Source organism: Peromyscus eremicus, chromosome 11, assembly GCF_949786415.1.
Source record: "Peromyscus eremicus chromosome 11, PerEre_H2_v1, whole genome shotgun sequence".
Lineage (NCBI taxonomy): Eukaryota > Metazoa > Chordata > Mammalia > Rodentia > Cricetidae > Peromyscus > Peromyscus eremicus.
In genome coordinates, this window is record NC_081427.1 from 53,578,983 (window position 1) to 53,602,337 (window position 23,355).

General features: G+C 39.1%; 1 protein-coding gene across 1 annotated transcript in view; it reads left to right on the top strand.

Moving 5' to 3' along the window:
* Positions 1–19,674, top strand: part of Fcho2 (FCH and mu domain containing endocytic adaptor 2) — a 101,613-nt gene extending 81,939 nt beyond the window's left edge. The window contains 7 exon segments of the mRNA XM_059276251.1: positions 5,939–6,050; positions 9,608–9,763; positions 10,039–10,171; positions 12,422–12,621; positions 13,290–13,354; positions 16,902–17,066; positions 17,322–19,674. Of these exon segments, the coding sequence (XP_059132234.1) occupies positions 5,939–6,050; positions 9,608–9,763; positions 10,039–10,171; positions 12,422–12,621; positions 13,290–13,354; positions 16,902–17,066; positions 17,322–17,344 (854 nt within the window). The 3' untranslated portion in view covers positions 17,345–19,674.
* Positions 19,675–23,355: the final 3,681 nt, after the last annotated feature.

Here is a 23,355-nt window from a genome sequence, read left to right on the forward strand (position 1 = left end):
TGTTGACTTTTCTTGTTTCTTGAAAATGTTTTCTTTCCCTGCAATGTTTTATCTTATTTAAATGTGATAGAAGATCATAATTTGATTGGGACACTCTCTGAAATTGAAAAGCACTGTGACACGTCACCAGGTATTGTATCAGAACAAATATCCGTGTGACTAATGCTCCTAAAGCTGTCTAAAATAGTTCTTACTTCTCCCTTTCCAGCAATGTATGGTATGTCAGCAGTCACAAATAACCCTAAGATTAACTCTCTCAGTTTTGTGCTAATAATTATGTTCAGTCACTGTATGAGACCAGATCTCTAGTTATAAAAATGTACACTGTTTTTACATTTTCTTCCATCCTGCCTAAGCATTAAGAATCAATAGATTGGAACTCTCAGGCTGTCGGAGTACAGTGATAAGAAAAGAAACAAGACATACCAACTTTAAAAATATTGTAAAAAGGGCTGGAGACTAGGCTCAGTGGTCTAGAGCACTGGCTGTTCTTTCAGAGGACCTGCTTTCATTTCCTAGAACCCACATGGTGACTAACAACTGTCTGTAACTCCAGTTCCAGGTATTGCATGCACTCAGTACACAGGAATACATGCAGGCAAAGCACCCTGTATATAAAATAAAAATTTAAGTTATAGTAGTTATACTGTGAGAACAAAGGCCACATGGGTACTGTGTTGAAAGAAATTACATATAAATGCTGTATGCTGAAGGAAGGTACTTTGTATCCTGTTTATCCTATATACGCAAACTCTCTGTATTTTCAGAACTTAAAGCTGTCAAAATATGTAGCAGTTAAACCAAAATTGGAAATGAAAATATTATTAAGACTACAAATAGCTTTTACTTCCAAAAAATGTTTAAATAAAAATATAGAATAAGCTTATTATTTTAGACAGGTAAATATTTCCTTTATAAGTTTACCCTGGATGCTCAAACTCTGTATTTTCAGAACTGAAAGCTATCTAAATATGAAGCAGTAGTATCTAAATATTAAACCAAATTGGGAATGAAAATATCCTTGTTAAGGGTACAGATTGTTTTCACTTCTAAAAAAATGCTTAGATAAAAATATAGAATAAGCTTATTATTGTACATAGATAAATATTTCCTTTGTAAGTTCATCATTTTGAAGTCTACATGTACAATATGGTTTTGAAAAGAAAATTAGAAAACACAAATGTAAATATACCAAGTGCTAAGGTGGTTTTGAGTTGTCCTTCTTCCAGCTTTCTAACTCTTTGCTTGCCAGTATTTCATAAGAAGCGTGACAGTTTATGGGGAAATTAGTTCAAGAATTGTAATCATATGACCAAACTGGAAATTTGAAATGATTAACTGATTTGGTAAAATATTTTTCTTTGTTAAGTTTTATGTTGTGGATCAAACCTGGGACTTTGTAACTGGCTGTCAGTTGCTTTGTCATTGAACACCTCTACTTTAATTTATGTGCATTGGTGTTTGCCGTGGGTGTTGAGTCCCCTGGAACTAGAGTTACAGACAGTTGTGAGCCGCCATGTGGGAGCTGGGAATTGAGCCCAGATCCTCTGGAAGAGCAGTCAGTGCTCTTAACCTCTGAGCCATCTCTCCAGTCTAGTTTTTACAACTTTCCACTGATATAACAAATCCATGGATGCTCAAGTTCCTTGTATAAATGGCATTTTATTTTTATGTAGCCTGTACACATCCTCCTGTCTACTTTAAACCATCTTTAGATCACTTACAATATGTAATACAAGATAAACGTTACATAGGTAGGTAATATTCTGTATTGTTTAGGGAATGGAGACAAGAAAAAAGTGTTTCCTCACATATCCAGTCTGCTGAACCTACAAATGTAGAACCTTCAGGTTCAGAGGACCAGCTGTGTAATTCTCCTTCATAAAAACTCACTGAACTAGGATATAGCTCACTGGTGGAATCCTTGCTTCTTATGCCTGAGTTCTTGAGTTTGATCCTCATGATTGCAAAACAGACAAATCACAAAAAATCATAATCACATGTGTTGATGAGGATTTGATGAAAATTGAGAACCTCTGTGCACTTTTGGTAGGAGTGTAAATTTCATAGCTGCTGTGGAGAACAGTATGACAGCTGGTCAGAAAATTAACAATAAAATTAACTGTATGATCTAGCGATTTGACTTCTAGGCACATATCCAAAGGAATGGGAAACAGGATCTCAAAAGGTAGTTTTACACCCATTTGTAGCAGTACCATTTACAATAGCATCACAGTAGCAAGAAGGTAGAAACTGTCTGATAGCAAAATGTACTACGTGTGTGTCGTGGAATATTATGTCGTCTTAGAAAGGAAGAGAATTCTGACATTCTGCAATATGAATAAGCATTCAGTACATTGTGATATCAAGTATTGTTTGACCCTACCTCTGTGAGGTACTTAGAGTCAGGCTCATGGAGATGGACAGTACAGTGGTAGTTGCCAGAGGCTAGGTAAAGTGGGGGTGCAGCTATGTAGGGTAATTGCTTAATGGGGATAGGGTACAGAGTTTCAGTTAGTGTGGTTGAAAATGTTATGGAAATACATGGCAGAGATGGTTGTACAGTATTATTTGTGTTGTTTCTTTGTACTTTTAACTGTGCACCTAAAAATTGGTAAGAACAGTGAGACCCTGCCTCAAAAAATAAAAGATAAGAAAATAGAGGCAGGAGGTAAGACCATAAATTTTGTTGTATATTTTGCCACAGCTAAAAAAAGCAAAAAAAAGCAAAAAAGAGCCTTTGTCTTTGCCTAAAAATGTGCTGCCCTTAAATTCTGATGACCTTCTACTTTAGAATGTTAGAAAAAAGTTGATGGATTCAAACTTATGATTTTTAGTCATTTTCCTGTCTATAAACATGTAGTTATAGTTGAAATCAGTGAATTCATACTTAGTTGGCATTTTTCTTAACATTTTCTTACTTGCATGCTCAAACTCATGCCTGTTGATTAATCCTTTATCTTTTACCTAATCATTTTCAGGTATAGATTTAAATCTTTGCGGGGCTGGAGAGATGGCTCAGAGGTTAGGAGCACTGGCTGCTCTTCCAGAGGTTCTGAGTTCAATTCCCAGCAACCACATGGTGGCTCACAACCATCTATAATGAGATCTGGTGCCCTCTTCTGGCTTGCAAGCATGCATGCAGAGAGAACACTGAATACATAATAAATAAATAAATCTAAAAGATAAATATATATATATATTATATATATATATATATATATATAATATATATATATTTACTCTGTCTGATTCCTTTCAGTTTGGGATCATTTGGTCACTCAGTGATCATAAGATTGTTTCTCTTGAATTTTGACAGTAGTGATATTTTCCAAAATTAATTTTTAAGTTAACATAAAAATTTCCTTGTGCCAATTTTGTATATTTTTGTTCTCCTCCCCTGCTGTTCTCCCTGCCTCTCTTACATATCCTTTATCTCTTCTCTGGTAGTCCCTTTCTGTTTATATCCTCTTTCTTCTCCTATCCCTTAAGATTTCTTTTCTAGTTTCCCTTAAGTCTCCTTTCTAGTTTCATGACCTGCACATACACACACACACACACACACACACACACACACACACACACAAATATAGATATGATATATGAAAGAGAACATGTAGCATTTGTCTTTGAGTCTTGCTTGTTGTTCTTAACATAATGAGTCCCCTTTCTACCCATGTTTTGCAAATGTCGTTTATTTTTCTCTATGGCTGAATAGAATCCCACTGTGTATACTACCACATTTTCTTGTCTCCTCTTCTCTTGACGGCTATCAGGCTGTTTCTGTTTCCTAGCTATTGTTAGTAGTAGAGTAAATGGATAAGGTGTGTGTGTTCTGATCAGGGTCATGAACGCCTCTCTGTCCTCACCTTCATGTCCGTCCATCTGTCCCTAATCCATACGTGTCTCTGTTCTGTAGAACTATGACTTGTTATTCAATTTTAGTTTTCTGTGTTTTCACCTTAGCAAAGTGCTTGGCACCTGTTAATAGTAATCCTTGATTCAGAGTGCTCTGAAGTCTGAAGATTTTCGACAAAGTTTTAGATTCTGGAACCTCTTGGATAGCAAAGATTTTGAGAGAAGGGATGCTCGACCGGCAGAGCTTATGTAAACATTCCCAAACTGGAAAAAAACTAAAAATGGAAGACTTCTGATCCCAGGCACTTCAGATATAGTTTATTTAATCTGTAATGACTGCTGTTATTTTGTGAATGAATTTTGATATTATTGAATTCTTATTTTCACATGGGATTATTTATTGTTCATTTTGGAGAGTCTACTTTTCCCAGTGGCCAAAAGCACCAGTTTTGGTCTACATGTAGTTTTCAGCACTAAAGTTCTTTTCATAACTATAAAGAACCTTCTAAATCAAAATTCCTTCAAAGTCTAGAACAACAACATCTCTTCCTGGCCCCTTAAGCTTATGAAATACCTGTTGTCACTATTTGTAACAAGGTTTGGTCACAAGGCATCAGGCACGATGGTTAAATGAATGCCTGACTTAGGGAAGTCGTCCCAGTATGGTAAAGCACATGTTGGAAGAGTACATCTGGGCAGAAAAACAAAGGCAGTATGCTGTCTCGGTGGGGTGGGGAGGTGGTTGGTTTCGATTAAAAAGCAGTATGAAATGTGCCCTGCCACTCTTGAGTCGAAGGCTTTGCTCTCACACTGGTGACACTGTTTTGGAAGGGTTGCACTAACATAAAGTGTCTAGGACCCGCATAAACAGAAGGAAGTTCTAGCCTTTGAAGGTTATACGTGGTCCTCTGTCTCTTTCTCTTTCCTGCTTCCTGTCATCCTCCATATGCTTTTGCCACCATGATACTCTGCTGAAGCATATGAGGACAACTGCTGTGGACTGAGTCCAGGGATACCAGAAGCCAATAGTGACCAATAAGCTAGGTAAAGCTAGCTTAACATTGAAATGTGGTCACAGTTTTGTTCAGTATTTTATTAATGCTTTTAAAATCCCAAACTTTATTTGTTTACCTGCTTATTTATTTATTTGTTTGTTTGTTTAGGTTTTTTCAGGACAGAGTTTCTCTGTATCCTTGGCTGTCCTGGAACTCACTCTGTAGACCAGGCTGGCCTCGAACTCACAGAGATCTGCCTGGCTCTGCCTCCCAAGGGCTGGGATTGAAGGCATGTGGCACCAGCCTAAAATTCCAGTATGATACAGTTAAAAAGGTGTTGTGTCTGAATGAAAATGAAATCATTTTTTTAAATTATTATGTTAGTCAAGCATTTATTCAGGCAAAGTAATATGGGACTGCAATACAAGATGAGTACCTACAATCTAGAAATTCAAAAATCTGAAAATGCAAAACTTTGGTGATAATTCTCAAAAAAGTTTGATTTTGGAACATTTTAGAATTTGAGGCTTCTGTGTTAGGGATGATGGGGGTGGGTAAAGATGTAAATACTCTAAAATATGAAATACTCCAAAATATGAAAGATGTCTAACCCCAAGCATTATATGACTAAGGTTATATAAGCATCAAAGAGGAATTTAGGAATTATAGTAATAAGTAGTATATGAACTATCATTATTTGGAGAAATATAACAGACAAAAATCCAATATAATGCCTTGAAGTCTATGATGGATAAACTTTAAAAAAAATTTAAGTTTGAAGGTTTTGGAGGCCACAATAGTTATTTTAGCTCTTTGTTTCCATGACTTTTACTTTTGACATTCCTTAACCATCCTGTGTCTTTCCATTGAAGAGTAAGTGTGATAGCCTCCAGACTTGTGTGTATGTGTGATTCACACTGTGTTCTCTTCGTTTGATGATGTCTTCCTTAACCTCTAGGTTTATACTTGCAGCATCGTTGAAACCAGTAGTCGGGTCTTTTGTGACAAGCTAACATGAATCTGTTCTAGTATTCATGCTGTATGTCTTCTAGAATGGTTTAACAAGTCAATTATGTCTATTCTAGGCGTGTCACGGGGCCCCAGCCCAGTCAGCCTTGGAAACCAGGACACCTTACCTGTGGCAATCGCCCTTACAGAATCCGTCAATGCCTACTTTAAAGGAGCAGACCCTACCAAGTTAGTTCTAGATACATATGCACTTGTGTTTGGGAGTGGGCAGGAATTGGGGCAGAGTGGTAAATTTTAAGTTACACTTTGATTCTTTGTAGATTAGGAGTTTCTTTTAAGCATTTTTTGGCTTTATACTGTGTAAGCATTCCGGGGTTCCTGTACGAATACACACAAATACTATAATTAGCAATGAGTGATGACTGTCCTCCAGTTTAGTACTCTTGCCCAAGTTTTTGACCAGTATGGCATACTGATGGTATATCTTTTACAGTATGTCATTTCCTAAAGCAGTGGTTCTCAACCTTCCTAATGCTACAACCCTTTAATATAGTTCCCTATGTTGTGGTGACCCCCAACCATAAGATATTTTGTTACTATTTCATAACTGTAACTTTGCTGCTGTTATGAATCATAATATAAATATCTGCTATGCAAGATATCTGATGTTCGACCCCCAAAGGGATCACAACCCATAGGTTGGGAACCACTGTCCTAAAGAGATGTAGACTGGGTGTTTGGGTTCCTACAGAATTGGGTTAGCATCTTGCTTTTGAGAAAAGTTATATCTGCTTTAAGATTTTATTTTTATGTGTATGTATGTTCCCTGCATGCATGTATATATGCCGTGTGCATGCATGTTACCCACAAAGGCTAGAAGACGGTGTTAGAGCCCCTGGAACTGGAGTGAGCTTCCTGGTGTAGGGGCTGAGAGCTGAATTTGGGTCCACTGTAAGAGTAGCAGACACTCTCATCCACCAAGCTATTTCCAACCCCAATTCCTCTTTTCTTAAAAAATATTATTCAACATACATTCATTCACTAAGTACTAGGATTAAAGGTATGTGCCATTATGCCCAGCAAGACTGAATAAGTACTAAGGCTACTTCAGAAAACAGAGATCTCCTGACCTTGCATTATAGTAAAGAAAACATCAGAGAAGCAAATAGATTGTGTATTGATATATGTGTTATTAAAAAGGGAGGTAAGAGGTTAGGAAATTACAGTAGGGGGGAAAGCCTTTTGGCAGGTTTAAGCAGATATTTGAAAAATATGGTGGTGTAAGCCATCCGTATATCTGGGAGAATAATACTCCAGGACAAGGGCACAGTGGTAGAATCCAGGGTAAAGGCATGCTTGGTGTATTCGGGAAACAGTGGAGTGAAACATATCACTGAATAGGAAAATAAGTTTATTATTAGCAGAGAAGGTAGTAAGTGTTGATGTTCTAAATATATTTGAGAACAGAGAATAGAATGACAAGTTTGAAGTACTCGTTAAGTGCTGTTAATGTAGACAAGGTGGTAGCTGTGTACATGATTCTGGAGCTCACCGAGTAAGTATAGACCTGAAATAAAATATTTGGTGTCCTTGGTTTGTATGTAATATATGAAGTTGGGGTTTTAAGAAGTAGACAGAGCAAAGGTCAGAAAACCGAGTCCTGATTCCCTGTTGAGAACCATACCAGAATGACCAAGCATAGGAATTGGAGATCACAAGCAGCAAGAGAAGGGAGGACTGAAACTAAAAGTCATTTCCTGAAGGAAGGTATGAGGAATTCCTTAGGCTGCCATTGGCAGTAGCAATATGGAAGTCACTACTGACCTTCAACCATGTCATTGTAGTGACGTGGTAAAGGTGTAAGCCTGCTTGGAGTGCAGGAGCAGACTATGCAGACTTAGGCAGCTGTTTGGAAAAAAACAAATACAGATAATTCTTTGGATGCTTTACTGAGGGGAAGCTGAGAAATGGAATAGTGGCAGGAACAAGAGAGTTTTATTTTAGTTTTTGTATGTTGATTTAAAGATGATAGAGCTGTGTGTGGTAACCCACACTTGCAATTCCAGCACTTGGAAGGGGGAGGCAAGAGGATCAAGAGGTAAGGGTCATCCTCAGTTACTTAGTGAGTTCAAGGCCATCTTCACCTATGTGAGAGCCTATCTCATTTTTTTTTTTTTTAAAGATGCTAGGGACCAGGGAGATGGCTTACTTGGTAGAGTGCATGTATCACAAGCATCATCATCACTGAGGACCTGAATTCAGATCCCCAGCATCCACATAAAAGCTGGGTGTGGAAGTCAGGAGGGAGTGGTAGATCTGACAAGAATTAGGAGGAAGAGTAGAGGGTGAATATGATCAAATACATTGTATACATCTATGAGATTCTCAAAAGAATAGGAAAAATACTACATTAAAGTAAAAGGCTGAGTGTGGCAGCACACAGCTGTGCACTCCAGATTTAGTGAGAAAGGCCTTAAAAAATCACGTGGTGAGCAATGAAGGAAGAGATCGGATACCAGCCTCTGGTCTCCACACCAACCTGCCCGTGTGGACAAGTCTTCCGTTGAAACTGGAGGAAAGGCACATGATAGATACAGGTTTGGCAGAGTAGGAGTTCGGTAGTGAAGAGTGTGAGCACATTCCTTTCTGATTTTATTTCTTCATTAAAATCATCACCTAGGTATAGGGTGAGGGCATATTGCTGGTTAGAGGAGAAACAGAAGCTATGAGAAGGCAGAGGAGAGAGTGACTAGACAGGATTCCAGGGCGTGCTAAGGGGGCAGGTGGGAGGTTTGGCCGTGTGGTTTTGCTTCTGGTCACCTTCAGCCGTACATGTGTGAGAGGGAGCTGGATTCAGTCAAGACTTGTAAGCAGTCAGCAGAGGCATCAAGGGGGCTTAGGCAAAGGAGCATGTCTAATGAGGAGCCTGGAAATCCAAAGATTGGGGATACAAGGATATGAAGTTTGAAAGATTATTGAAAATGCGGTAGGATAGTGAGGAAGTAAGTTGTGCTACTAGGTGAAATGAGCTAGAAACAAAACAGGAATCTGAGCGGATGAGTGATGGTTGGGAAACATTGTTGAGGGACTGTGCCGCGGCTGAGGTAAGCTGTAGGACAGAGCCACCGGAAGAAAGAAACTGAAGAGCTACGTGACTAAGGATATTAAAAGGACCGTCTGGATGGCTATTGAACTTACAGAAAATTATGCTAGAAATAGGGGTGCAGAGATAAGATTAGCGGTGAGTCAGGACCTCAGGATTTCAGGTAAAACGGGACTATTGAAGGTGATCTGAGGGGACAGGGTCTGAGCAATAGCGTGTGAACCAAGAGTTTCGGAGGAAGAAGCAGTGAACCAGAAGAGCAGCCATCACCAAGCCCAGGGGTTCAAAGGCCTTAAGAGGAGAAGGTAACTAACTAGTTAGTGGTGCTGTTACCAGGGAAGCACTACCCTTACAGGTCTCCCAAGGATGGCTACCACACACAAAGAATTGTGCCTATGTTTAATAGTAGGGGTGTGCCATTGCAGTTTTCTATGATTAATTCATCTATAATTATAATAAAGGATATAAATATACGTATGTATGAACAGATCCACAGCTGTGTGTGTGTGTATATATATATATACAGCAAAATACATATATGCATGCATACATATGTTTACATGCATATATGCATACATTCATGCATATGTGCTCACATACATAAACTTTTAAAGCCAAGCATACTTTTGAGAAGAGATTAGAGCATCTTATTTAAGCACTTGCCCATGTCCCCCAATGTCAGGTGTATTGTGAAGATCACTGGAGACGTGACAATATCATTTCCAAGTGGAATTATTAAAGTCTTCACAAGCAACCCCTCTCCGGCTGTGCTGTGCTTCAGAGTGAAAAACATCAGCAGACTGGAACAAATCCTTCCAAATTCACAGCTCGTGTTCAGGTTTGTGTGTTTTGCTCTTAAGATTAAGATTGAAGTTTCTTTTTAAGAAATGTTTTCCTTTGTGAAGTAATGTTGAGTTTGAAGACAGTGCCAGCATCCTTTAGGCAGGTGTGTAGCCTTGGGCCCTTTGCTTTCGTGGGTGCCGGTTCCTTTCACTGCCATGTCCCTGTCTTCCCCTCATCGGTTTCTAGCAGTCCTTCCCAGGCCACCAACTGACTGAGGGAAGGAAGGAAAGGAGAAGTCAAATGAAATAACAGTGTTTCTCACACACACAGTGATCCATCCCAATGTGATTCCAACACAAAAGATTTTTGGATGAACATGCAAGCTGTTACTGTCTACCTCAAGAAGCTATCAGAGCAAAATCCAGCTGCTTCTTATTATAATGTAGATGTATTGAAGTATCAGGTGAGTGTCCTATCACTGTGAAAACCTTAAATTTTATATAAATAATATAATCTGGCAGAACACTAAATAAATAAATATGTCATAGCCAAACGAGGTCCATTCCAAGAGTGCAAGATTGTTTTGGAATTTGAAAATCTGTTAGTAAGTTAATGACTATTTGAGCCAAAATAATGAAGTGTTTACCATCTGTTTGTGACTCAACTACTGAATAAATATTAATACATGCATTTATATTTAACATGAAAACTCCAGTGTAGTCATTCTTCATAAAGAAATGCCAAAGCCGTCAGTTAAAGTTCGATATGGCAGACACTCACTGTTTATATTAATAGTACAGAATTTAAGTGTTTCTCTGGATTTGTTAGTACTGCTACATAGGAGAATAAAATACGAAGTAATAGCCAGGTGGTGGTGGCGCACACCTTTAATCCCAGTACTTGGGAGGTTGAGACAGGCAGATCTCTGTGAGTTCAAGGCCACCCTGGTCTACAGAGCGAGTTCCAGGACAGCCAAAGCTACACAGAGAAACCCTGTCTTGAAAGACCAAAAAAAAACCCTAAAGTTCTAAGTCCACGTGTATCAAATACTTAATAATAAATGAAACCATAGAAGGGCCTAAAATAAATTACGACCAAATATGTATACATACATACATATGCTTATGATATAATGTTAATATTGAACTATGAAAGCCATTTCCAAGTCTATTTAAAACCCAGCAGAGTGGCTGGTGAGGTCTCTGTGGTTAAAAGTGCTTTTTGTGCAGTCCTCACAACCTGAATTTGATCCTGATGACTTAAGTTCAATCTGTAGAATTCACAGAAATGTGGAATGTGACCTAACCTTCAAATGCATGTGTATGTGTGTTTGTGTTTACACATAAAAGAATAGATTTAAAATCCAGAAGGGATGTAAAAAAAGGAAATTGACATAAAACCACTAAGTGAGTTTGCATATAAAGTGCTGGAATGCATAAGACAGACTAAAGGGATCACTCCAAGAACCTTGAGGAGTTAGGAAGTCAAGGTGGATAACTCTTGGAAGGAAGCATGCTCTACTACAGTAGTATTCAGAACTGTGGTTAAGGCGGTAATGATTGCTCTATCCAATAGTGAAAGGGGTGCGACCACTTACTCCTAGGAATACAAATTAATAGAACCTTTTAGAAGGAAGTTGTAGTAAATTAATTGGATAGATAAAATGTTTAATTCAAAGTTCTTTCTGAAATAATTATTCAGAAGTTTCATAACAGGCAAAGAAAAGGTACAAAATACATTTCCTGCGTCATTGTTTCCAGGCCACCTGAGTATACAACAGCAGAGGAGTACACTGCTTCATCAGGATGTTATAAAAACCATCACAAGCAATGAGATAGAACTGTTTCAAGTTCCTAAAAAGTCTGGGAGGATAAGTAGCATGATGCTAACAGTGGGGAGTAAAACCACCAAGGGCTGGGCTCGCTTACAGCTCAGTAGTTAGAGCACTTAATCCTGCGTGTGTTAAGCCTTGAGCTTAATCCCCAGCACGCATGCACATGCTGAAGATAAATTCTCGACGTTTATGTTTGAATTTTTAATAGTGTAATATTAAAATAACTTGTGTTTCTAAAAAACATTTGTAATCAGTGCTTGCTAATTGCTGGGAGTAGGACAAGGAGGTGGTAAGCATGGTCAGTAAATATATTGTTATGTTAGAGAGCAAGTGCTGTAGACAAAAGGAGACGGCTTCAGGGAGCCTTGAAAGAGGAGCCCAAGAGCTGGGAGGAATTATGCCCTTCACTGTGTTTAAAGTTATTAAATGTTTGAAGTTAGGCGTGTATTAATTCTAGGCTTTGGGAAGTATGTGGTGAATCTTTTTTTCTCACGGATTGTATCTAAATTCTTTATAATTTCATACGTGATTAATGCAGAATCTTAGAATCCTCTTTTGAAAGGTTTTGGACTTTCACAAATAGTTTTTAAAAAATTACCTAACAGAATGCTGACCTCTGGGCACTGTGCCTAATCTGTAAAGTCAGCTTTTCCACAGTTGGATCCAAGGGAACTGCACCATGGCAGTTTGCAGATAGGCTGTCTCAGGGCCACAGGCCGAGAGTGACCCTAGGAGCCCAGTGCTGTATTCTGCCTAGCAACAGCCACTCCCTGCTGCTTAGTTGTGACTGTGCAGGTTCTCAGGCCTAAGCGTTTGTATCATGAACGTGCCTTGTTTAATCTCAGGCAAAGACAGTTATTTGTTGGATTCTCTTTAAAGGTATCATCAAATGGCATTCAGTCCACTCCTCTGAATCTTGCAACGTACTGGAAATGTAGTGCCAGCACCACAGATCTGCGAGTGGACTATAAGTACAACCCAGAAGCCATGGTCGCACCTAGTGTGCTTTCCAACATACAGGTGGTGGTTCCAGTGGATGGAGGAGTCACCAACATGCAGTCCCTTCCCCCTGCAGTGTGGTAAACTGCTTTTAAAAGCCTTCCAGTTGCATTTCTGTTTGTCTCCAGCTGTAACAGCTCTGACCTCTCAAACTAACAATAACTGATTAAGTGCTTGCCCATGCAAACCTGACAACCTTAGTAAGCCTGAGAACTTCGTAAAGGTTCCTGAGAACCCATGTAAAGGGTTTTCTGATCCCTATGTGTCAGTGGCAAGCATATTTCTATACATACATAGAATTTAAAGAACAGTAATAACTATTTAATAGGATTAAATGTAGCACTGAGCTTGTCTACAGGAATATCTGCTTAGTGTTCAGTAGTTACCGTCATTGCTAACCACCTCTTGTACCCCCCTACCTCTGTTAGTACTGTAATTCTGACAATTCTTTGTAGTTATCATTAAGAATGATGTCTCCCTTGACTAAGATACCGAGCCACATATCCACAAGTTTGTTTCCTCTGGCCACTGGAAATGAAAGGAGTCCTGGAATTTCGTAACCTTTCATTACTCAAGAAAGCTACAGTATTATATTTATATATATGATACATTTTCACTGGGGAATGTCATTTAAAGCCCACATTATAGTTTTGATAATAAAAATACTTGAGGTACATTTATTGAGTGTCCATTTATATATTAGACACTGTAAGAGACTGGATTTGAAGATAACTTGTTCTTATTTCAGGAATGCAGAACAAATGAAAGCCCTTTGGAAATTATCTGGGATTTCAGAAAAATCGGACAGTGGAGGTACGGATGTGCTCTTCTCATTCACTGTGCTGGGGATCAGATCCAGGCCCTGGAGGGGGCGGGGGTACATGCTAGGCAGGTGCTGTGCCCGTCTGCTGCCCTGGCCTGGGTGGTTTTCTGTTGTTGCTCTTACTGTTACTACCTCTGTTAACTGTGTGTGTGAGTGCACACAGTGTGGTCACAGACAGCTTGTATCAGTCAGTTCTCTTCTTCTTTCCACCACGTGGGTCCTGAGGACGAGACGTGGGTGGAGGCATGGTGGCCAGAACCTTTACTTGCTGAGCCGTCTTTGCCTTGGTTGGGTTTTTTTGAAGCATATTTATTGAAAGTTTCCTCTTGAAATTTTATGCCTTCAGTTCTAGAACTGACCACTAGGTGGAAGTTAATACTCTATGTAAGAATGGACAAGCTGAGATTCAGAACAGTTTTTACCCTTCTCTTGAATAGGCTTTCTTTGTAAGAAAGATAACTTAGCCGGGCGGTGGTGGCGCACGCCTTTAATCCCAGCACTCGGGAGGCAGAGCCAGGTGGATCTCCGTGAGTTCGAGGCCAGCCTGGGCTACCAAGTGAGTTCCAGGAAAGGCGCAAAGCTACACAGAGAAACCCTGTCTCGAAAAACCAAAAAAAAAAAAAAAAAGAAAGATAACTTAAACTTTTATAACTGAAGGATAAGTGCTTTTTGTGTTTACATAAGAGAAATGCCTAGTGGTAGAATTTGTTGAAAAGGAAACTGTCCCCAGGTAGGTAACTCAAATAATTGGAAATGATTGAGCTAATTCTGTTGATGGGAAAAGCAGGTGCTTTTTGTTAAAGCAGGTGCCCCTGCTTTCCCCTCCCCAGTTACATAGAAAACAGCTTTGACATGCTGCTTATCTACTCCATCTTGCTGAGATTACCTTTCTGTTCATTCCTGTTGGAGTTTACCAGAGGTCTTTAGTTCTGTGTGGCAGTTTTAAGGAGAAACAAGTTAATTGTTTCCTCCTACTGAATCTGTCTGTGTTCACCATATGGCTAGTTATCACTCCAATATCTCCTCTGAGTTTTGTCTTTAAAACTAGTGTACAGTTCCCAAGTCAAGTCCCTAACATGAGATACTCATAATCTCTCTTAGTTAAAAGAGAACTTGTCTTCCTAATTATCCTCCATTAATTTTTCTTATTCAGCGAATGCTTTAGCTGTTCCAATTTTGTTCAATTTTTTTTCTTTTTGAATATTTTGAGCATATCAGTGGTTTTTCTCCTCTAGTATTTCTACATAAAGGACTATCAGCAAATCTAGATGGTCTGTTCTTGTATATCTGCTGTACAGGGTCAGATTTATACTAGGGAGCCACACTTGAGGTAGGTGACCAAGCTGGCCTCTAGTTAGTTTTCGTTGTTTAGTACTTACAGTTAGCATTTTCAATCTTTTCTCCTAGCCATAGTTTTTGTGAATCACACTGAAACTTCTAACTTAAACTGTAAGTAAATCAGACATCCTATGTATTAGGCTTACAGCCAGCTAACAAGGAAGAGAGAATATCTTGTTCCCTATTTAATAAAACATACAATAATTGTAAATGTACCACAAAAGGAATTTGTTCTTTCAAAAACAAGATTCACATTTTCTATCACACATTTAGTACTTTCCTTGTTACTCAGCTAAGAAAGTGCTGTTCTATGTGAGGAAATGGGAAAAATTTATGAATGTGGTTTTGATGTGGTCAGTCAAACCTTTACAAAGAAATACCCAGATTCAAATGCTGTAAAATAGAAACCTGTTTTCTATTCTAGCTCAGTACCTGTACAAGAACTAGGAAACAGTTGTATAGCTTAAGGGCTGCTGCTCACTGGGGCCTGCAGTGGAACTTTCACAGAGCGGAGTTCTTGATCAAGTGTACAGCTTTCAGGACTGTGGACACGAGTTAAGAGCTGGAACAGCAGTTCTTCACTCTGGTATACATCACCAGGCATGATAGCATAGGACAGACCACTTACTACATCTTGTTCCATATTTCTCTGTAGTGTTAAACTTATATACAGGGGATTCACATGTCTTCTCGCTGCTACTGAGCAAGTCTGTCCACGTCCCCTGACACAGTGGTTGTCAACTTTCCTCATGCTGCAACCCCTGACTACAGTCAGTTCCTCATGCTGTGCTAACCCCAACCATAAAATTATTTTTGTTGCTACTTCATAACTAATTTTGCTAGTGTTATGAATTGTAATGTAAATATCTGATATGCAGGATGTCCAATATGCAACTCCTGTGAAAGAGTCATTTGGCCCCCAAAAGGGTCTCAACCCAAAGATTGAGAACCACTGCCCTAACCCAAAACCCAGGTTAAATTAGGTTAGAAATCCTTCTAGACTTCCCCTTTCTTTCCTTTTAAATATTGTGTTCTTTGCTTGTGCATTGGCTCCACCATGGCTCCCCTCTTCTGTCACCCAGAGCCCTAGTAAACTGTCTTGCTGTCTTGCAGTTGGTCTCCTTCCTTGGCGTCCTTCCCCCTCCCTTCTCCTCTGGGACACTAATCTGAGGTAGTCTTGCCTGTCTTACCTTGGGTGTTTCCTTGTGGTTGGTTGTGTCCCGGGCCCTGCTGCTCTTCTAGCTCATCTGCTGCTGTCCTCCACTGTACCCTCTTCTCCAGATACTGTGGTATGGATGCAGTTCTCTTCAGCCTACTAACTCTCACAGGTCTTCTGTCTAAAATGTGTTTATGACTTTGAGTAGCAGTGCATGTTTTCAGATTCCTTAGCGTCACCGATGCCCTCCTCCTGCTGCTGCATTCAGACAGGGATCTGTTGAGTAAGTGATTATAGCTGAAAGAAAAGACTTCTGAATATCTGCGGCGTGATGCAGCTAGCCAGTTAGCTCAGGTGGTTCAAGTATGGTGCTAATAAGACAAGTGAAAACAGCGAGGCTGATAGCCTCCTCCAGCAGTAGTAGCTGCCTTTTCTCCTTACTGCTTTGGACTGCGTGGTCTGGCACCTAGCACTCACTTCTCTTGACTTTGTCTTGTCGTCTCCCGTCCCTCGTGTCGTGCCCCCCCCCCATGCTTCCTGTGTGCTGCTCCTCATTCCTTATCTCCCCTTTGTTAACTCACTTTAGCACGTACATACATATCACAGGCATCTATCTAAGCAGGGTACGTCTCTGAGCATTACTGATAGGTAAAAGAAAATAGTAGATTGAGATTACCTAGTAGAAATTCAGGCTCACCGAATAGGGTTTGATTTGAAAACAGGACAGTGGTTTGTTTACTATGCACATCTCATGAATTTACCATTGGCTGAGGTAGTTTAGCTTAGACCAGCAGTTTTCAACCTGTGGGTTGCAATGGCCCTTTCTCAGGTATTTACATTACGATTTGTAACAGTAGCAAAATTACAGTTATGAAGTAGCAATGAAAATAATGTTATGGTTGGCGTCACCACCACCTGAGGAGCTGTGTTAAAGGGTCGTAGCATTAGGAAGGTTCAGAAGCACCGACTTAGTTGCTCATTTACTTTTATTTTGTGTGCAGTGTATTTTACCTTTGATAAAGCTTTTATTCTTTTCTTTGCAGGCTCTGGATCCCTCAGAGCAAAATTTGATCTTTCAGAAGGACCCAGCAAACCCACAACCCTTGCAGTACAATTCCTTAGCGAGGGAAATACCCTCTCAGGAGTAGATATTGAGCTTGTTGGCACTGGCTATAGACTTTCTTTAGTAAAGAAGCGTTTTGCCACTGGTAAGTTGGGATGTTTTGAACTCTAGTGTATGTGGGAAACACTTATTTTAGCAGTTTATAATTTAAAAGCATGGATTTTTTTTCCCCTTGCTACAAGCTGCCAGATAAAGACAGTCTTAGTAGTTACCATGATCAGCATAGCGAGCTATGTAATGTGATTCTAGTGCATTGTAAACAGCAGGTGGAGACTAGAGTTGTGTGTCTGTAACCACAAAGAGCAGTGTGGTCATTTAGAGTCTGCTTGGTGTTTTTCAGGACGATACTTGGCGGATTGTTGATGGACCTAGAAAGCGGTTTTCTCCAGGGAACAGTGCGAACCTGCCACTGCAGCATCACCTGTCTTTCCAAACACTATTCTTACCTGTATGATGTCTTTCAAACTTCGTCTTTGAAAGATGACTACAATGTTCAATTGCACTTTCAAAGTGAGTCATTGAAAGAGAGCACTGAAATGACCTTGTACACAGTAACGATCCAATGCAATATTCAGGAAGCACATGTATTCAAATTGTCACTAAAATGAAGTTCATTATCTTCAATGTCTGTGTTTTTTAAGAGGTTAGAATGTAGTAACAAACCTAAAATTTCAGGAGAGCAAGCACAAAATTATTTAGCTTTCCATAAGTATTTAGACTCAGAGATAGCTTTGAAGTTCCATAAGTTTGATATGAATGAATATAAACAGAACGTGAAATTTAAGTTTTGAATGTTAACTCAGAGCTCAATCTAATTGAGTTATGTGCCATAAGGTAGTCAGACCAGAGTCCAAGTTGTATGCAAAAAACCCTATAATCTGATTCTCATAAGCATATTAATAAAGTGTAAATGGTGTTTTATATGATTTTTTAAAATTCTCAAGTGCAATGTGTTTTAAAATAAGCTTGCAAAGGACAGCAGAAAAACTTACTTCTGCAGTTAATTAACTTTATAGAAGTTGTGATTGTTTTGATGAATTAATGCTGTAGATTTAATTTATTTTTATATGGATTACATAATGTGTGCCTTTTAAAACAATAACAAAACCCAGAAATGTGCCTCTAGTTTGTGTTAATTAATGTGCCTCACTTTTTTCTCACTCTGGATCCTGTATTCAGAATCCTACAGTGGTCAAGCATATTTAAAAGATATTTGCAGTTTTTAAAATACTTTTGGGCTGTAATTGGGAAGAAAATTCAAAATAACCAAAAGATAATTTATACTTAAAAATCCTGGCTCATGTCTTTAATGATACACTATAGCCATTAGAAAAACAAATAAGCCTAATGGAGTATGTTTACTGAGAATAAAATGACTTTCAGATACTCAACATTGACCTCCTAAGTATGTGAAGTGGACAAGTGCAGAAACTATGGTGATAAATTGGTAACTGGTATTTTAACTCTAATTTAGCATTTCCCTTGACCATATTCATCAAGGAAAATTTATACACTTAGTTCCTATTGTGTTGTGAATATAAGTTTTATAGCTTTGTATGAATAATTTTTAAAAGATTCATTTTGACAATGAGAGAAGTACTGTCACTTATTTTCATTTTAATAATTAGAAAATTGTCAAATCCCCATATGGTAAGAATAGGTAAATTATTTGAAGTGAAGGATGGGTTAAGTGTTTCTTAACATGAACTGCTCATACTGAGTAGTAACTTTATAGAAAATTCTGATTAACAAAAGAAATAAAATGTTTTAGACAAAGTTTCATAATTTACAAGTGGGAATTTATGATAAATACCAATGTCTTTCATTTTTCATAGAAGTGATAGCTTGTGTTACATCTGATAATTTGTATAAACCACTAATTATTTTGTTAAGCTTTACAGAAAATAAAACCCCTATTACTAGACATTAAAATAACATCTTGCTATACTAAACACAACAGAAAGTCTACTCTTCAGCAGCATGTAATACAAAGTGAGCATTTTTACATATTCAGTGGTATTCCAGTTCTAAATTTAGGTGTGACTTAAGCAAACATAAGGCAATTGTTTGAGATGTTAGTCTTTACTAACTAGCAAAGTTAGAATTTCTAACTCTTATGTTCTTTAAAATGCCAGTTACAATTACCCTTACTAAAATTTTGACTACATTTGCTTTTATTGGGCAGTTAATGCTTTACTGTTTGAATTCTGACACTGCTACATTCACAATGTCTGTTTTTAATCAAGTAGTACCTTAAGATGTTGACGTGAGTGGAATGGTTAACCTTGTGCACTTTCTCCCCATAGCCTGCAGACCTAGTGTTGACATGCACGTTTGTATTGGGTACAGGTTACAGTTCTGAAGCCATATGAGTTGATAGTCTTTTTTTTTTTTTTTCATTTAAAAAGTCACTAATGTTTTTAAAAAGCCCAGTAGATTTCAGTGAGAGACTATCTAGCAAGCTGGTTCTTGCTTGTGTACAGTCATAACTTTGTAGCTGCTTCTTTAACCAGGAATTTGTAAACACAGAACTCTTAACAAGTGTGAGCTTTTAAGGAGTGTTATTTACTACTTTGGGTTGTAATTAGAGCACCTCTATCTTGCAAAATTTTGTAAATATTTTTGATTTTTTTCATAAAATGTAAATTTTACATAAAAGTTGTATCCCTAATAAACATGTAATATATAATTTAGCAGTTGACTTTATGTGTCTTTGTGTCCCTATTAATAGATATGTTATAGATAGGACAGTCGAGCTGAAGAAGGAATGAGCAGTTGACTTTGAACTGTATTAGAATTGTTTTCCTTTTGTGTAGTAGGGGTTGAACCAAGGGCCTGGTGGATCCTAGGCAATCACTCTACAGTGAGCTGGAGCCCCAGCGGATTCTGAGCTTTAGCTCACCATTTGTGCTAGCATACAGATGAACTACTGAAGATGTGATGGTCATAAAGAAAACTTGGTTTGGTGTGTATCTCTGAATATCAAACATACTTAACTATGAATTATTTTAACATATTTATAAATATATTGAAATTGATTATGAATTTTAGTAAAGACTTTTCTTCTTGACTAGTTTTGTAGAAATAGTTTTATATAATTTAAAGTCATGATGAGGCCTGAGAGGTGGCTCAGCTGGGAAAGGTGTGTGTCACCAAGCCTGATGACCTGAGTTCAGTCCCCCAGACCCACACAATGAAAGGAGGGAACTGACTCCCTCAAGTCGTCCTCTGACCTCCATATGCACACAGTATGATAGCAAGTAAATAAATGTAATTTTAAAAAATCATAATGTCAGAAGTTAGGGACATCAAGTCTGAAAAACAAAATCAAAAAACCCAAACCAGTGGATTTAGGAAGGAATAGAAGGATAAACTGAGAAAAGAAAAAAAAAATATTAAATAGTGACAATTTTGTCAAATATGTCATAAAAACACTAGTATAATTATTTGGGTTTGGTTGGGAAACCTCTTAGCATTCACACCACACATCCCATGGATTATTCTCTCCTCATGTCTACTTCCAACTCTACTAGACAAGTCTGAGAGTTGTGACACCCTACATTCTGAGGTGGAGCACAGTGCCAGACTGGCTCATCCCACAGTCCTAAGTAGAGGGAATATCTTTGCTCCTACAGTAATTGAGGAACTCGGGCCCCTTCCATTTCATGGTTCTGCTAAGGATCTTCATTTGGCCACCAGATGGAGAAAAAGCAAAGTTCATTAGGTTTTTATGGGTCAGGCCTAGATACGGAATCATCTGTTCCACCCATGGTCCATGAGCGAGCCTTGGATCTTACAGCCTCAGTTGGCTGTGGGAGAAGATAAGAAATGAAGTACCCCTGTATGCCCACGAGGAGACAGACATCAAACCAGGTTCAGATAAACAGTCCTCTGCTTACCAGGTCCCTTTTCCGTCTTGTTAATTTTCCTGACCCTTCCCCAAACATGCATTCGAGAGAGTCTGTGGTATTCCATAAATTCTTGCTATATATTGACAGTCTATCCTTATTTTTAATACACCTGATTTTTTTCTATACTCACTCTTTTTAAATTACATTTATTATTTGTGTGTGTGGCGGTCAGAAGACAACTTGGAGTCAGTTCTCTTATCCCTTCCTATGGGTCCCAGTGATAAACTGGGGGTGTCAGGCTTGACAGCAAAGCACTTTTCCTAACCTAGCCATCTCACCAGCCCTTCCATTCATCCTTCTAGTGAGTGTCCTGCATGCTCATTTTTGGTAACTCAGAAATGATTGTTTATCTTTGGTATTCAGTTTTATCTTTTGGAAATAAGGGCTGACAAGATGGCTCAGGAGGTAAAAGCCTGATGATCATGCTTCAATCCCCAGATCCCACAGTAGAGGAGAGAACCAACTTCCAGAAGTTGTCCTGACTTCCATATGCACACTTCCTGTCTCTGTCTCTGTCTCTGTCTCTGTCTCTCTCTCTCTCTCTCTCTCTCTCACACACACACACACACACAAATTGAAAAATGTTTTAAACAAGGTAAGAAAAGTTTAAAGTAGGCAAATAGTTTGCTCATTTCCTATGGTCTGCAAGTTTTCTGGTGTTGGCATTGGTCAGTAGAAAACTTTTGGCCTTTTCCTCGTGGCTGCAGGAGTGGCCACAGCCTGGGAGGAGTATGCTTACACCACAGGCAGACAAGAGCCGTTGGGAGAGTAAAAGTTTTCTGGAAGCTCCTGGCACCTCTTTGCTCATGTCCAGTTGGTCAGATTGTGTATGAGGCAGAGAAGGGAAGAAATCTTTACATAAGATGGGGGAGTGGGAGGGGGAGCAATGGAAATGATTGACAGCCACAGATGTATTACACAGGTGGTAAGCCTAGCCCTGACTCCATACCTAATCCTAACAATCAAACCTTTGCTCCCATCCCAATCAACTTGTTTCTTTTTGTTGTTGTTTTGTTTTGTTTTTGTTTTTTGAGACAGGGTTTCTCTGTGTAGCTTTGCACCTTTCCTGGAACTCGCTTTGTAGCCCAGGCTGGCCTCAAACTCACAGAGATCCACCTGCCTGTGCCTCTGCCTCCCGAGTGCTGGGATTAAAGGCATACACCACCACCGCCAGGCTTTAACTTGTTTCTTTTGAGAAAGGATCTCACTGTATATCTCTGGCTGGCCTGCAACTTAATACGTAGACCAAGATGGCCTCAAACTCACAGAGATCTGCCTTCCTCTGCCTCCTGAATGCTGGAATTAATGGTGTGCGCAGCCACACCTGGCCCCAGTCAACATTTTAATCTGTTCTTAACAATGTAAAGTTACAAATGAGCAAGATCAACTTAAAAGTAAATATCTACTGTTTTATTTTTAGGATAGTAAATTCCTATGACCATTCTACATAGTAATTTGAATCCAGTACCTTTTTCCCCTCAATATATGTATCATTTAGTAATCACTGGGGATTTTTTCCCTAGGAAAACATGATGAACAAATAAATGTGCATAAAAGATATTTATTGCAATATTGTTCCTAGTGTGACAAAATTGGAAGGGTTGGCCAAAAAAATTGAGAATTCTATATCCAAATCCAAAGATAGCAGGAAGAAGAGAAAGTCACTGCAGTGTTTTGGCTTATACTTTGGAAACCTCAAAGCCTACCCCCAGTGACACACTTCCTCCAACAAGGCCACACTTAATCCTTCTCAAGTAGTGCCACTCCCTGATGACGAAGCATTCAAATACATGCTCCTGTAGAGGCCATTCTTAATCAAACCACCACATTCCACTCCCTGGCCCCTAGAGACTTGTAACCATATCATAATGCAAAAAGCATTCAGTTCAACTTCAAAAGTCCCCATAATCTGTTATAGTCACAACACAGTCTCTCCTGAGACTCATGACAATCTCTTAACTGTAATCCTCAATAAGATCAAAATAAAAAAGCAGATCACATACTTCAACATACAATGGCACAGAATATACATTACCATTCCAAAAGGGAAGAAAGCATAGTGAGGAAATACTGGACCAAAGCAAGACTGAAAACCAGCAGAGAAAGCTCCACATTCTGCATTTCTATGTCCAATGTCAAAGTAGTCTTCAGATCTCCAATTCCTTTCAAGCTTTGTTGTCTGCAAAGCACTTCTCTCTCATGGGCTGGTTCCACACCTGGTCTGCAGCTTCCTTTGACAGGTACCCTTGTTAGAATTCCACCCTCACTCCAGATGTGAGACCCACACATGAGCAGTTCAGGAGTTAAACAAAGGGTCTTGTGTCTTACGTCATCAGTGTGCGCAGGCGCAGTGCAGTGAGGGCTCGGCTCTGTAAGCCCATCTGCGCCTTAAAGAGCCGTGACTCAGACCCCACCCTCCCCCTCCCCCCCTCCCCCTCCCCCTCCCCCCCTCCCCCCTCCCCC